Source organism: Drosophila busckii, chromosome 3R (assembly GCF_011750605.1).
Source record: "Drosophila busckii strain San Diego stock center, stock number 13000-0081.31 chromosome 3R, ASM1175060v1, whole genome shotgun sequence".
NCBI lineage: Eukaryota > Metazoa > Arthropoda > Insecta > Diptera > Drosophilidae > Drosophila > Drosophila busckii.
Window position 1 is genome coordinate 5801447 of NC_046607.1, and position 16118 is coordinate 5817564.

The 16118-nt window shown below is 37.7% G+C and overlaps 5 protein-coding genes across 11 annotated transcripts; 3 read left to right on the plus strand and 2 right to left on the minus strand.

Annotated features, from left to right (window-relative positions):
- Positions 1–46: 46 nt before the first annotated feature.
- LOC108604080 (methionine-R-sulfoxide reductase B1) lies at positions 47–4985 on the minus strand. 5 transcript variants are annotated; one of them, XM_017993350.1, is made up of 4 exons: positions 4189–4372; positions 3076–3267; positions 2828–2992; positions 47–654 (listed from the first exon to the last, which is right to left on the minus strand). In XM_017993350.1, the coding sequence occupies exons 1-4, from the start codon at positions 4322–4324 to the stop codon at positions 461–463; spliced, it is 687 nt and encodes a 228-aa protein (XP_017848839.1). In that variant the 5' UTR covers positions 4325–4372; the 3' UTR covers positions 47–460. The 5 variants fall into 5 exon arrangements, with proteins under 5 accessions (XP_017848839.1, XP_017848838.1, XP_017848842.1 ...); XM_017993349.1 differs by having other exon boundaries at positions 48–687; positions 4189–4368; XM_017993353.1 differs by lacking the exon at positions 4189–4372 and adding an exon at positions 4866–4985 and having other exon boundaries at positions 50–687.
- A 108-nt stretch (positions 4986–5093) lies between these two features.
- On the plus strand, positions 5094–7094 carry LOC108604078 (tetraspanin-33). The gene is made up of 3 exons (XM_017993348.1): positions 5094–5888; positions 5949–6119; positions 6175–7094. Exons 1-3 carry the CDS (start codon positions 5501–5503, stop codon positions 6495–6497), a joined length of 882 nt encoding a protein of 293 aa, XP_017848837.1. The 5' UTR covers positions 5094–5500; the 3' UTR covers positions 6498–7094.
- A 126-nt stretch (positions 7095–7220) lies between these two features.
- LOC108602096 (alcohol dehydrogenase class-3) lies at positions 7221–8712 on the minus strand. The gene is made up of 4 exons (XM_017990119.1): positions 8617–8712; positions 8466–8555; positions 7937–8398; positions 7221–7872 (listed from the first exon to the last, which is right to left on the minus strand). Exons 1-4 carry the CDS (start codon positions 8635–8637, stop codon positions 7306–7308), a joined length of 1140 nt encoding a protein of 379 aa, XP_017845608.1. The 5' UTR covers positions 8638–8712; the 3' UTR covers positions 7221–7305.
- Positions 8713–9069: 357 nt separating this feature from the next.
- On the plus strand, positions 9070–11189 carry LOC108602251. 2 transcript variants are annotated; one of them, XM_017990303.1, is made up of 4 exons: positions 9070–9330; positions 9396–9572; positions 9627–9948; positions 10014–11189. In XM_017990303.1, the coding sequence occupies exons 1-4, from the start codon at positions 9193–9195 to the stop codon at positions 10586–10588; spliced, it is 1212 nt and encodes a 403-aa protein (XP_017845792.1). In that variant the 5' UTR covers positions 9070–9192; the 3' UTR covers positions 10589–11189. The 2 variants fall into 2 exon arrangements, with proteins under 2 accessions (XP_017845792.1, XP_017845791.1); XM_017990302.1 differs by having other exon boundaries at positions 9396–9948.
- Positions 11190–11648: 459 nt separating this feature from the next.
- On the plus strand, positions 11649–16110 carry LOC108604157 (sorbitol dehydrogenase). Of its 2 annotated transcripts, none has more exons than XM_017993480.2 (5): positions 11649–11872; positions 11932–12246; positions 13887–14973; positions 15027–15586; positions 15934–16110. In XM_017993480.2, the coding sequence occupies exons 1-4, from the start codon at positions 11723–11725 to the stop codon at positions 15548–15550; spliced, it is 2076 nt and encodes a 691-aa protein (XP_017848969.1). In that variant the 5' UTR covers positions 11649–11722; the 3' UTR covers positions 15551–15586; positions 15934–16110. The 2 variants fall into 2 exon arrangements, with proteins under 2 accessions (XP_017848969.1, XP_017848971.1); XM_017993482.2 differs by lacking the exons at positions 13887–14973; positions 15027–15586; positions 15934–16110 and adding exons at positions 12401–12619; positions 12688–12809; positions 12876–13135 and having other exon boundaries at positions 11657–11872; positions 11932–12339.
- Positions 16111–16118: the final 8 nt, after the last annotated feature.

Below are 16118 nucleotides of genomic sequence, written 5' to 3' on the forward strand. Positions count from 1 at the left end.
GCAAAATTTGAATAAATACACTCTGTTATTTATTTTGTATATTGTTAAAAAATACACGTTTATTTAGCGCGCACAATTTAAAATTAGTAATGTATGTTGTGTTTTGTATTACAAAGTATTTAAACAGCATGTGTGACGTACAAATGTATAACAAACAAAATAAAAGAGAAAAACTTTACCTATGTACACAGTAAGACGGAGGTTTTTTGAAATTGATTTGATATCAGGTACAGTGATCGCTTACAAATTTTAGCTGATTGATCACTGTACAAAACTTGCAGAACTAATTGCCCAATTGTGTAAACTAAGTTTGCTAAATTGCTATTGGACACAGTTACAGAAAGTTATAGAAAATACATGTATAAACTCTTAACATCAACATTGAAGTTAGACTCTTTCGCACTTGTTTCGTACTCGTTGATTGTATCCAGCTGCAGCTACATTCTAATATCTCACAGTTTTACTGTTGTGCAATGGGCGTACCTTGAGGACTTAAAGCTGGCGCCGTTCCTGTTGATGTAGCGCCCGCCTGGACAAATTCAATGGAGGCTGAGTTAATGCAATAACGTTTGCGTGTAGGCTTCGGTCCGTCCTCGAAAACGTGTCCCATATGCGCGGAACACCTGGCGCATCGCACTTCGATTCTTTGGCGTTCTGGATGTGTAATTAGTAGTAAAATATTGCCCCCTTTTTAATTTGTATATTGCAATTTGTGATATTAATTGGGAATTCATTTTGTTTGTTTGTTGATTTTACAATAGTTGTTGATATACGCATAGTTCGTAGAATTTGTTCATTTTAAGATCGAGAGTTAACAAAAGAAATTATAATATTGAGCAATATAGCAAAATAGGTGAAATGATAAGGCCATGAGAGCGAGAGCGATAATGATTGTGTGTGGGCATAGGTGGAGATTATAGATCACATTAAATAAAAGCGAAATATGTTGATCCAAGCGAGTAGAGAAACAGAAAGAAGCGAAGAAAATTATGTCATTGAGTGTCAGAAAAACCAAAATGAAAAGAAAGAGAGCGAAAGTAAAAGAGAACGAAGCGAAATGCAGTGAAGTGTAACGGAAAGAATTAATGAATTGTAAATAATAATTGTTCATTAATTTAATAGTAACGCACAGTATTATATTTTTTGTAAATTAGTTGGAAAGCCATATTTTGTAAAATGTTGTGTTTTTGAGTTACATATATAGCAATGATGTTGATCGTTGTGTTTTAGTGGACGTGGATGTGCGTATGTGTACGTATTTGGTTAGCAAAGCAAACCCCCCATAAACATTTACAGCGTACATATAGATTTTTTTTTCGGTTTCGAAGCGAGTTAAAAAAAGAGAAATAGAAAAATATATGAAAAATAGACATTATTCAGTTTGTTGTTGACAATATGTTGTTCGGTTACAAGAGTCTTGCAATGTTAAATATTAAATTATAAATTAACAAAAGCAACAATAACGAGAAAATAATAACTAAAAAACCAACAATAATAATAATAATAAATACAACCAAAAATTACAAAAGATGAAATTTTTAAAATGAAGCATATCGAAGCAATGCGGACAGCTCTTTAAATCCGTTATTGAATATATGTACAATATATTTAAAATGATTCCTAACCCAGTAGATAGTATAGTATGTAGTTCAACATAAGAGCAATGAACAAACTGGCGTGGTGTGGATACGATAAAATGAATTTATGGGGTCTCCAGTTGCAATGGGTATTGGGACCATAGTGAAGAGAATAACGCAAACAAAATTAAATCGATGCTCTTAATATAGATATAATTTTTTAAAATTCCTTTACATAAATATTAATATCATTTTAAGCGCCTCAAATTCAAAACCACTTTTCGTCTCTATAAACATACATAAATATCAACAATATTCCATGAGTATTCATTGCATAAATACACTCGTATAAAATGTCGAGTACACATAAACCTTTTCTTTTTGTTTGCTGTTATAAATATATTTTGTAGCTAAGCGTTGATTATTATTTCTTGGACGATGTTGTTGTCGCAGATGAGGCGCTTTTCACAAAATCAATTGACGCCGAGTTGATGCAGTAGCGTCGATGCTTCGGTGGCGGGCCATCATCGAACACATGGCCCAAATGGGCCGAGCACTTGGAGCAACGCACCTCGGTGCGTATCATGCCTAACGTTTTTGAAATGACTACTGTTGATTTAATCATGTACATATTTAATACATTGTTCGTTTGTGTGTGAAAATATTGAGAAAGTTTTGGTTTTCGGTTTTGGTTAGCAAAAGAAGATGTGGATAAAAGAATATTACTCAATTAGGTATATTATTTGTTAGCGTTACGAAAATTGGATAATTGTTACATTCAATAAACAGGACAAACTCACAGTTAACAGCACAAACAGTTTTGTGTTTAAGCGCTTCAACAACTACTACATGGAACACTTGGCTCTAAAACTAACAATATTTCATAGGTAGGCGGTATGCACGAGAGCTTAGTACTCGTTACACGAACATTTTAGCAAAATCAAAGCAAACACAAAAGGACAACACTATAATGATCACAATAACATATAACAATATTAGTTTGCCCAGCAAGTTATTTTGGCGTTTATCAATATTGGAGTTTAAAACTGATATATAACAGTTGATAGACTTGGATTTATCATATTGCTTTTAATTTCAATTGCAGTCAAAGCTGTTGTTGTTTTGCAAAGCGACAAACAAATTCAAAATAATAATTGCACAAATCAAAACTCAAATGCAAAACATTTGCAAACATCTAAAAGTGCTGAACGAATCTAAATTATAATCAAACTATGTATTTGATTACATACCTGGTATGCTCGCATCGCGGTGTAAGGTGATTTTCCCTTTGTCCAGCACATCATTGAACGCCGGCCAGCCGCAGCCAGAATCGTACTTTGTATCTGAGCTAAAGAGATCCTGGTGACAGACAATGCACTGGTAGACCCCCTTCTCGTAGTGCTTGTTGTAGCAGCCTGCAAAAGTTGTTAGCATAGGTTAGTTAGTTGAACTGCTCGAATGCCGCAATGTACATGTCGCTTAGTTTATTATGGCGCACCTGTGAAGGGGCGCTCAGTGCCGGCTTCTTGTGTAACCTGATATTGCATCGGCGTTAGACGTTTGCGCAGCTCCTCTTTGTTTACAGTAATCTTTTCGCTTTTATTCTCCATGTTGGCTTTGCTGGAATCTTTTGTGCTGCCGTTGCCGCCGTCGTTGTTTTTATTATTGTTGTTATGCCCCTGACGAGAATCTGAAATTTTAAGTAGATTGTGTGTACTTAAGTTTGCGGTTAAGGTTTCTGTGTTTTTAGCGCTTGTGTTTCGCAACAATTGAGCAATTTATTTTGTCAACAACTTGTCTTTAGATTAACCCTTCAAATTGCTTGATATACTAATGTTTTACTACCATATTTGCAGCTACTTATCAGCGGATTATTAACCTAAATTAAAAAGGCTCATATAAAATTAGCACGGCGTGTTAGCGATAAGAACATGGCCCATTTAGTTATCATCAATGAGTTGCACAAGTCCCACATGTGTGTTATAAAATCCCAACTGACTCTGTTGCAAGGAAAGTGTATAAATACAACAAATATATGCTAATGCTAAGCAATAACACGAAATATTCACAATCATTATGTAGGTGTAAACAGATTTGTAATATCTATGAACACTGCATTTCTACAAATTGGATAAAGAAACGCATGGGCTATAAATAATTGAATGTTGTAGCACTTAAATGAAGTGGCGCTCAACACAAACAAACACGAAATGCACGGAAAATTGGGGTAAAAGCAACAGGCCGAATTTTTTTAACAATTGAGAAAAACCACTGAGGCATCGAGGCATTGAGTTCAAAGCAATGAATTTGAAAGTTTTTTCTTAACTAATTCAATCAAATTGTTGAATCACCGTTTGTCTAAAAATAGCTATCTAATGGCCAGCAGAAAATGCGCAGAGCAATAATGCCAACGATTTGAACTAGAAAATCGATCTATAATTGGAATTTTGCCAATTACTTGTGGCGAACTACAATCGATTGGATTCACCTTTACAATAAATCAAAAGCATTGTACTATTAAAAGCCCGATGCGTATCGTCACTAATAAAGCCCACAACGAAACACACCCATTGCCCATAGCCCATTGTTCACGCCCAACGCTTGGACTTACCCGAAAAGGAGCCCACTAGTAGGGCAGATAGCACGTTGACTCTGGTTTTCAATAGAGGCGAGTTGCACCTGCTCTTGTTAGCAATAAGTGCGAAATTTCGTGAGCTCCGCAGTGCGTATCGAGAAAGTGAAAACATTTTTCAAAAGCCCCACAAAATGACAACGTCAAACGGAGCGGCGTACTTGCTACAACAATTATTTGCACTTGGCACTGACGATTACTTAATCACTTGGCGAAAAGCAAAACAACAAAATCAAAGAGAGCAATGTTTTGCCCACAAGTCTGTAGAGTGCATGTAAATAAATATTTGCATGTGTTTGTTCAGAAGCAAACACAACTACATTTTATGCAATTTTCGTTTCCGTATTTTGCTCTTTTAAATTGTTCGCTAATGTGCCTATGTGTTAGTGTGTGTGTGTGCGCTGAGCAATTGTATGCAGACGCGGAGAAAGCGCATTAGAGAGAAAGCCAGAGCTTGCAGTTCGCTCAATTGCACACAATGCACTTACACGGAAAATTGCTGGGCACTAGAATTTTTCATAATCTTTAGCCTCGCACACACAAATTTTCACACATTAAATGCCTAATAGGAAAACACAAGGCAACACACGCACATGCATAACGACACACTGTGTCCTTGAACGGGGCGGCAGCTACCAAGGTTAGAAAATGCTCACCTGCTTAATGTGTAAGTTTTGTAGCCGTATACAATTTGTTGCTTGTTATATTGCTATTTTTGGCTTTTGTTTATAATTATTTTTCTCCGATACTCGACTGTAGCTGCAATGTTTGCGCGGCGAAGAAAAGTGGAAAACTAAAACACAAACACTAACACTCTGATGTAAATAAAATGTAAAATGTACTCGTTACCGTTACTTTATGGTGCGAGTGCGAAAAGGCGAAGTTCGAACAAGTATCATCCACAATCGCAGACAAGATGACCAGAGTGTAAACGTTGCACAGCTGTTTCATATTGTCGATCTGGCAGCACTTTATCTTGTCTTTGTTGTTTTTCTTGCCTGTGCATTGTTCTTAGTGTAATTTGTAATAAAAACTGTAATTTGTTTATTAAAAACGACGAGAATCACGCGAATAACAACATGAGCAAACTATTAACTATTGTGTATAAAATACTGCACGCAATGTGAAGATTGTGTTTGACAAAACTGCCAATTCGAAAAAATCTCGCATTTGCAAAGAGGGCGTCAACAAAGAGGATAGATAGAGCGAAAAGAAGAAGACAATTGAACGTTGTTTATACCGATTCTAATTTGTTAGCTGCAGTGTAATTAAACACCAGGCAAATTTAACCATGAGCAACCATAGATATCATAATGGCGGCGGTAATTACATGCATCCGCGAATGTCATATCATCATACCCATCACTTTACATACGTTTCGAGCTGTGTAAAGTATCTTATATTTTTGTTGAATTTTTTGCTCTGGTTGTTTGGTGGCCTTCTCTTGGCTATCGGAGTTTATGCGTTTATGGATAAACTAAAGGACGGCAACGGCTGGGTTCGGCTTGAAACTGTTTATGATGTGATTTTCAACATATCGCTTGTTATGATTATCACGGGTATTGTTATATTTGTTGTCAGCTTCGCAGGCTGTTTGGGTGCCCTGCGTGAAAACACTTGCTTGTTAAAATTCTACTCCATATGCCTGCTAGTATTTTTCCTAATGGAAATGGCAATTGGTAAGCAATGAGCCGTGCAACAAAATTTGTATAAGACTGACTAATTTCCGTATTTTGCAGCTATTATCTGCTTTGTGTTCCCACAAAATATGAATTCGTTCTTGGAATTCCAGTTCACAGATAAGATCATACATTCTTATAGAGACGATTCGGACTTGCAAAACTTTATCGACTTTGCACAACAAAAGTTCAAGTGTTGTGGCCTTAGCAATGCTGGCTACCAGGATTGGAGTAAGCACAATATACAAATACATACAATTATACAAAACTAATACATTCCTATTAGGCAAAAACGAATACTTCAACTGCTCCTCTCCGTCGGTGGAGAAATGTGGTGTGCCCTACAGTTGCTGCATCAATGCCACCGACATAAGCTCGGGACTTGTCAATATTATGTGCGGATACGGTGTACAGGTGAATTCTGTAGCTGCTGCCAGTAAGCGAATTTGGACCAATGGCTGCATTGAAATTGTTCGTGTTTGGGCTGAACGCAACTTGTATGTAATTGCTGGCATTGCCCTGGGCATTGCGCTGCTTCAGTTGTTTGTTATTTATTTGGCCAAGACTTTAGAAGGTCAGATCGAGATGCAAAAGTCGCGCTGGTCGTGAGTGCCATAGTACCCGGTCTTTTACGGGTACCCATTCGATGAATTCTACTACTACGATACACAAATGTGAACAAATTAAGTTGCAGCTGTTGGCTTAGCCGCACTGTTATCTCTCTCTCTCTCTTTGTCAAACTAATCTGGTCCGTGCAGTGCTCAAACTTTCATTCAATTGACGAAAACTATCTTAGAGATCTATTATGACTGTTGGTAATTACAAACTTCTTGCCTTTTCGAATAATATTATTATCTACAACCTTTAAACTTTTTAGAACTATCCAAAGAATACTCATATTAACTTTTCAACTATTCAGATTATGATATTACATTTTAGCGAGCATAAAGCATGTTAGTATCAAGTATTTTAACGTCTAGACAATTATTGATAAACAAAAATAACTAATTGATGTATTTGTATGCAATATTATTGGGTTTTATCCATATGATCAAAAGACATTATGCATATAGGTATTAAGCGAAGTGTATGCATTTAAAATGTTTATATTAAATTAAGCATAAAACACCAAAAACTGAAGTCATTATATTGTGCGTTCATTATATTTAATAAATACTTCCGTACATGTCTAATCATAAACGTCTTGTTCTTTACATCCGAACGCTCAAGCTGAAAGGCTCCATGGAATTTTTTTTTAGCAGATAAGCATCGTTATCATGACGCAGCAAAAAGTAGTGCACATGCTCTAGAATTTATATTTTGAATATTTATTCACACAACTGTTTGGCAATCTAAAGCCACTTAAATAGTACAAAAATATAAAATTGTGTAATAGTTTGGGGTTCACTGGTTTTCATTAGTATTTAATAATTGAACGAATGCTCTCTCCACTATGCATTAGATCAAAAGCCTTATTTATTTCGTCCAATGACATTTCGTGGGTAACAAACTCGTCCACAAGCAGATCCTTTTTCAAGTAATCCTCCACAAGCTTAGGCACATCCGAGACTGAGCGCCAGCCACCGAAGGCACTGCCCTTCCAGACGCGGCCAACAACTAACTGGAATGGACGAGTTGAAATCTCTTGGCCTGCACCAGCGACTCCAATAACAACAGATGTACCCCATCCCTTGTGAGTGGCTTCTAGAGCTGAACGCATGGTGTTTACATTGCCAATGCACTCGAATGTGTAATCGAAACCACCATCTGTTAAATCAATCAAATAGTTTTGAATTGACCCCTTATCGGCTACATCCTTGGGATTTACAAAATCAGTGAAACCAAATTTCTTGGCAAATTCAAACTTTGAGGGGTTTAAATCGATGCCAAAGATCTTGCTCGCGCCAGCCTTCTTGCAGCCAAGTCCTACTGCTAAGCCAACTGCACCGAGGCCCCAAACAGCACATGTGCTGCCGGGTTCCACCTAAGCACAACAATTGAATATTAAACACATTGCTATATAACACTCAAGTGTGAATCATATTTACCTTTGCTGTGTTCAACGCAGCACCATATCCAGTGGAAATACCACAGCCCAGCAGACACACCTTGTCCAAAGGTGCAGTTTCATTTACTTTAGTAAGCGATATATCGGCTACCACAGTGTACTCCGAAAAGGTAGAGGTACCCATGAAATGGAACAACTGCTGTCCCTTACACGTGAAACGTGTTGAGCCATCGGGCATTACACCATTACCCTGGGTAACGCGAATCTTCTGACAAAGATTAGTCTTGCCACTCTTACAAAACTTGCATTCATTGCACTGGGGTACATAAAGTGCAATAACATGGTCACCGGGCTTGAAATTGGTCACACCCTCGCCAACGCTCTCTACAAGACCAGCACCCTCGTGGCCCAGCACAGATGGAAACAGACCTTCTGGATCAGCGCCGCTCAGCGTATAGGCATCCGTGTGGCACACTCCAGTAGCCGTGATCTTAATGCGGACCTACACATGCAATGATAAAATAGAATACTCTAGATGATAATGAAAATTAGACTTTGACATTGTATACTTCATGGGCCCTTGGTGGTGCCACCTCGATTTCCTCAATAACTAGCGGCTTCTTTGCCTCCCAAGCAACAGCTGCTTTGCACTTGATTACCTGAAACAATTAACATGTTGCTGATAATTAGCTTTTTAATTACATTTTACAGCATACATACTTGTCCCTCAGTTGCCGACATCTTGAATAATACAGCTATTCTATTAGAATCAGTATCAGTGTTGCAACTTGCACTTTAATTTGCTATCCACCTCTGGTCACTGTTTGACTATTTAGCTACCGGGTGTGAAGTCTGGCAACTCTGGCAAAGTTGTGATTGGCGACAAATTAATCAGCTGTTTACTTTTTTGGCGCCAAGTGTTTTGAGTAAATATATTTAAAATTGAATAATACAATAATTTTAGTAATAACATAGTAAAAGCGTTTTAATTCAGGGAACGAGTTTTATTTGAAAAACATGCAATATTACTCTTTTGGCGAACAGCTGTTTGAGTGCAATTCAAAACATTGTTGTGCGCAGGCGTTTTCACACCCAACCCAAAAATTGCAAGTAAATTCAGAACAAGGACATTTAAAATCTAGGAAAAATCAATAATTACATAGCAACCGAGACTGATAGCCGGAAGTGCATTTTGGGGCGTTTAAACAATTGCAGCAACGAGAAAAAACAATTTTTTGTTGCTATCGGGTTGACTAAGCATACAGTTTATGTGCACGAAAAATATAAATAAACAAAATGGTGGGCAAGAACTCATCGTGCACAGACGGTGGATCAACAAAGGAGCGTCCTGTTTTTATTCCGCCACGCAAACGTCAACAAAACAAAGCAGAGGCTAAAAAGCAGAACTATGTGGACCATATTGTGAATGTGCAGGTAAGAAACTTGAAAATAATAAATTAAAGTCGAAATCAATAACACAATAAATATATAAATTTTAGCCAAATCGTGCTAAACTATCACCCTCAAATCCGGGCCTTGAAGAGGAGCTACTAAAAACGAAGTTGATTATAAAAAATAAACAACCATTACCACAATTGCCAGGAGAGCTCGGCGGTACTCAGGACACTATTGCCAGCACACACTCGGCCAGCTCAACGCAACACAGCAATAAATCTGTACGCTCAACTAACAATATAAATGAGTTACAAAATTTTGAATCAATTTCACAGTGCACCAAGTCAACTTCACAACGCCATGAAAGCAGCACAGTTACGCCCAGCAGTGGCTGTTACTCTGAGAGTAGCCTGGATGCAAAGCTAAGCAAGTCACAGGATTGCCTGAGTCTTAGCAATCGTTCATCGTCAAAGAAGCGTGTCAATATACGAACTTCGGACTTGCCACATGTGCGCAGCCAGCGTGCTTCGCCAGACATAGCCAACTATGAGGATCTAGAGTCGGGAGAAACAAGCGTTCTAAATACATATGATCAGAGTCTGGAGCGTTATCAGGCTCGTAAGGCGGCCGATGGCAGCAACTATTTAACTATGACGGGTAGCTAAGCTGATAATTTTCAATTATCTGAAACAGAAGATTAATTTTTCTATTAAATTTTGCAGGCACTATCAAGCGCGGTCGCAAAAAAGGTCAGTCCATTGATTTGCAAATTAACATAAGCCGTGAAGAACTGGAACAGCTAAATGCACACGCCATGGCCAATGATTCGCAAAAAGGACGTAATATCTTTTGCACCTGCGGCTGTGGAGTTGGACTACATATATTTCTTATATCATTGCTGTGCTTGCCATTTGTTACAGTTATATCGGCCATATATTCATTTTATATAGGCACGCTCACCTGGTACAATATGTTTAACTACTACTGCGAAGAGAAGTCATATTTGCACAAGATATTTATCACTCCTATACTCTTTCTAGCATATCCCCTAGCCATAGTGCTGTGCACCTTTGGATTGGGCATATACTCTGGTTTTCGACAGCTTAGTCTGCGGTATAGCAGTTGGGTGAATGATATAACAGATATTGAAAAAGGATTTTATGGTTGGCTTTGCGGCTTCTTACACATGTCCGATTGTAGTCCCTACGAGGTTGTCATACTTACAGACATTTGTGTAGCCCCCCAGGATCCGCAGCGCTTGCATATAAATAAGCCAAGACAGGAGTTGTCCATGTAAAAATATGACTGGATACTTAGAGCCGTCGTAGCCAGATGATTAGCCAACTGCAGATGCAAATTAATTAAAATTAAACATCTGCACTGCAGCAGCTTCATATCTTAATCAACTGTGGCGGTTTCGTTTTCTTAATATATTTGTGTGATAAAAAGTAAAGAGTGACATGAAATATGTATCTTTGTAACGCACGTACAGTTAACCTTAACGGTTAATGCAATAAGTTTCCTTTGGCCAAATTGTTCCTTTTATATGCAAGTTCAGCTTTAGACATATATATAAATATATATTGTACGCATACATATACACACAATATCAGTAATCCAAAGTCTATAGAGTCTAGATTTAATATGTAAGTCAAACGTACACAGATTCTACTAAGTAGTAATGCCATAACTTCATTAACGTTATTTGAAAGTTAACTGCATTTTTTTCCAACTTAAGCCAAATCTTAAAAAAACAAAAACTATAACTATCAACAAATAGCAATCGCATTCAAATTGCATTTACGGATTATGCATTTATATTACAACAATAACAATATATAAGAGGAAATGAAAAACCTACGCAATATACATATACGTGATGGAAAGTTGTTTTTATTTTGGAGCAAATAATTTATTTAAATTTTAAGCAGTAAAATTATAAAGCAGCCATTTGTAGAGGCTAAAATATGTATTTATGTGCAATATATGCAAATGTTTTTAAATATAAATACTACATCTTAAGATATATACCAAACATATTAATCAAGAAATAAAGAAAACAATACCGGCCTGGCTCAAAATGTTCTATGCGTTCAATTAATTCGAAGTGAGAGCGCCAGACGACAATTCGCCCTCTACTAAACAAAATGTAAACAAAGCGAAAATCCAAAGAAAACAGCTGTTCCAAATTGCGGCGATAACAAATATACAATAAACACCACTAGTGAGCAATAAAGTGCTGGCTTAAGTTAATCTAATTCAATTGGCTATACGCAATATATGTATATATATGTGCATATTTACGTATACGTAACATATAATATATATTTGACAGCGCTGCTGAGAAGCGCTGTTGATTAATCTGTTTTAGTATCAATTGAGCGTTTGAAGCTTGTGGATTGTGCTTGAATTGCAGGTGAAATAGTTCAATATGTCCAAGGATAATCTAACTGCTGTTTTACACGGCATTGAGGATCTGCGTTTGGAGCAATGTCCCATACCTGTAATCTCTGATGATGAAGTGCTGTTGGCAATGGACTCGGTTGGCATTTGCGGCTCAGATGTGCACTATTTAGAAAAGGTAAACAACACGTTGCAACTGTTGTGCATATGAATAAATTAATACATTTTTTCTTTAAGGGTCGCATTGGTCATTTCGTGCTTACCAAGCCCATGATAATTGGCCATGAAGCTGCTGGCGTCGTTACAAAAGTTGGCAGCAAAGTTCGCCATTTGGCCGTAGGAGACAGAGTTGCCATTGAGCCTGGTACACCATGCGGCAAGTGTGAGTTGTGCAAACAGGGCAGCTACAATCTTTGCGAGGGAATGGTCTTCTGTGCCACGCCGCCATACGATGGTAATCTAACCCGATACTATAAGCATCCGGCTCACTTTTGCTATAAGCTGCCTGATCACGTAAGCATGGAGGAAGGTGCTCTGCTGGAACCGCTTTCCGTAGGTGTGCATGCGTGTCGCCGAGCTGGTATAGGCTTGGGCTCTAAAGTGCTTATTCTGGGTGCTGGCCCAATTGGATTGGTTACGCTGCTGGTGAGCTTATGCAGTGTGCTTCATCTACAATCATATTCAAAAATTTTGCTTATATATGAAGGCTGCACAATCTATGGGAGCGTCGGAGATTTTGATTACGGATTTGGTGCAACATCGTCTGGATGTTGCTAAGGAGCTGGGCGCCACACATACGATGTTGCTGAAGCGTGAGGAAACGGCCGAGCAGATTACAGAGCGTGTACATAAAGTTATGACTGCGCAGCCTGATATATCAATTGATTGTTGCGGCGCAGAGAGCACTACACGCCTGGGAATTTTTGTATGATCTTAATGGAACTTATGCCATGCAACCTATGTAATAAGCATTAACGCTAACATTCTTTACAGGCTACTCGCTCTGGTGGTGTCGTTGTTATTGTTGGCATGGGTCCAGCAGAAATGAAGCTGCCCCTATTCAACGCTCTGGCACGTGAGGTAGACATCCGTGGTGTCTTCCGCTACTGCAATGAGTAAGCCTTCTGTACAATTAGCTTTTAAATTATTATTATTATGCTTTTACATGTTTTGTCTCATAGCTATGCCGGTGCCTTGGCTTTAGTTGCATCCGGAAAAATGAATATTAAACGCCTCGTCACGCATCATTTTGATATTACCGAGACAGCAAAGGCATTTGAAACTGCGCGAAAGGGACTGGGCGGTCCAATCAAGGTGATGATTCATGTTCAACCCAGAGATACCAACAACCCGGTTAAGTTTTAGCTTTCAACAAATGCAGCACACCTTGTATAATAATTCAAAAAATAAAACACATAAAGCTTCTTTTGTATTTGAATTTAAGCACAAGCCCTTTGGTTACAAAATTTACAGTGTCAAAATTATAGTTTTTTAATTCAGTTGTTAATTAAATAATGGTAATCTCGCTTTACGGACGATCCTCCCGCTGCCTCTGCTCTACACTGCGCATCTGGAATGGCGCTAATATTCACCGACCAGTAGTGCAGGTCATACAAAGATTTAATCAAAGCGACGCCAGTGGAAATGACGATAATAAGGGGCAAAAAATTCCAAAACCCATTAATTTAAATGCTGACAATACGTTGATTGAGAAGAATAAGCCTTTAGTGGCATTTGACGATATTCTTTCAAAAGCAAATACAAATCAGTTTCCGATTTCAGATGTACACCTGAAAAAATCAACTGATCTCGATTCGTTAAATGTTGCATCAGTAGATAACATATCTAATGCACCAATTAGGATCGAGTATGAGTTGCCCATAGAAATGATACCTAGTCAAATATCAAATAATTTGTCTAGTAGCAATATTTCTGAGGATACTTCTAATGAAAAGATAACAATTGTTCTGGAAAACGAAGTTCAAAAGGCTCCACTGTCAAATAAAGAAAAGCAACCCGCCGATGACAATGTCAAGTACTTCACTTTTGCAACGGATGTAACCGAATCATATATACCCTCTCCTTTTCACAACTATAATATTGATGTGAAGTCTGACGCAAATGCCAAAAACAATACTACAAAAGCTGTTAATGAGACAGTAAATGCGCCAAAGCTAGAGCCTAATAAAAAGGATGTGGATGGCAAAAGCAACTTGACAGTAGATTCTTCACATACGGCAGAGATTTTTAATTTTTTTCCATCAACTCCATCCACGAATGTTAGCTGCGATAAAGTAGAGGCGACCAATACTGTAGGAGAAGTTGACATAAACAAGGAGAAAATAAATTTTGAATCTAGAGCCAACGTTGCAAGCCATGTAATGTCACAAATCTCTCCAGAGGTTGCCCCATGGAGTGGTACAGCCGAAACGCTTCGAATGTCTAGCTCTAGCTCTAGCTCTGAGCCACCAGCCAACAATGAAGAAAAAATAAATATTCTTGGCGGCCAACAGTCTGACAAAAACTCCAAAGCTAGCACGATTTTTGTAGAATCAGTACAAAATACGGATAGTCAAGATAAGTCAGATATTGACGGAAAAAATGAGTCCCAATCGACGTACGCTGAGAAGCCAAAGGAGCCATCATCTGCAAAAACACCAAACCCCCCATTAGGCGAGCTAGTAAATGCCTTTGTTCTCAAAAATGCACAAAACAATAATCAAGCTACTTATAAAACTAATAAGGTCTTTGATCTTAACACTATCGAGCAATATCAAAATAGTTTTAGCAATCTTGAGGTAAAAGCTAATAAATCAAGTAGTGACTCAATAGATCAAGTAAAAGCGGAAACTAACTTAACGCCTGGCGATCTATATGACTCAAAGAGTGAAACACCTATTTATGAAGAACGTACGGGCAGAGATACACCGCAAACATCAGAGCACGAAAAATTAATGGACCCTACTGTGGTAAAGCCAACCAAAATCGAGCATATAAAACCTTCGGACGGAGTACAGGCTAAGTCTCCAATTCATAAAAGTAGTTCGAAGGAAGGCAAAGCTGAAGACGTGCAAAAGATTAATGAAGCGGAATTAAAGCAAGTTCTAAGTAGCGAACAATTTGATAAAAAGGTAGAAGAAAGACCTTCACTAGCCCAATATCTGTATGAATTAATTGTGGGCAAAGGAAATAGCAGCAATAATAAAGGGGGCAACAATAATCGACGAGGTCTTGCCACTTATAGCGCTGTTCGCGGCTTTACTTCAAGCTCGACATCAGGTATGACTAATGCGTTGAAATATATGTAAACAATTTAAATGTTTTTTTCCTAGATGGTGATACTTTTATTTCGCCGGATTTGCCAAAACGCGGATTGGGTGCAGCGGCAATACTTGATTCACGGAATACTGAATACTATAAAAATAAAACAACTGAAGATAACCAAAATGACAAGAAGCTAGGGGACAATCTTAATAGTGAAATGCATCCAAAAGAACTTACAAGCCAACTTTATCGAGTCACTTGCTTAAAAAAACATAATGTTAGCCAAGCGCCTACATTTAAGCCATCAAGTGCGGAACCAACAATGTGTAGCAATAATGAGGAAATTACTTGGAATCCCCAGCCACACTTCATAATGATTACACTGAGAAAAAAAATTCATACAACCGTTAATAATCCAATGTCGTCCACGGAAATTAAAGGTGGCACCCCACACAAGTGTGAAGACAAAAGCCCAAGGGCGCAGTTGAAGAGAAAGGCAGAAAGCTCTCAAATTAAAATTAAGGGTGGATCAAAGAAATGTTGGAAAAAGCTTAGAGATCTTCGAAAACCGATAAAAGATGATGACTGTTAAAAGTCTACAATTAGCGATCGTTTAAGAAAAAAAAGAGTACGTAACAGCCTTAAACAAAACAAAATAACAACAATCTATTTATTCTAAACGTAATTCATATCAGTTTAATTTCATACAGCATTCAATGTCATATTGAGGTTAATGACGTCGAGTTTAACTATATGCAATAATACGTATAATATATATGAGTAGTTATCTCGCATTTCTTATATGTATTATATGTATTATATTAAAACTTGTACTAAAATAATTATTGTTGGTTGATAAGACTAGCCCCTCATAAATCATAGGTCGGGAGTGTTACATTATCGCAATGGCACTTTTATAAATGTTAAGTCATTAAGTTACTTAATAATTGCTCTCACGGTTTTATATGTTTTCAGAATTCGTTGGATCCACCTGAAGCTCAAAGTGACAAGGGAGGCTCACATTATACTCTGTAGCCACTGATGGAGGGACGGTTGTGAGGCCACAACAAGCAATGCTTGGAATTCAAAGTTTTTAATTTATGCATATGTATTATACAATGTGTAAAATGTGCTATTTCACTTAATAAAGTAATTAAGAA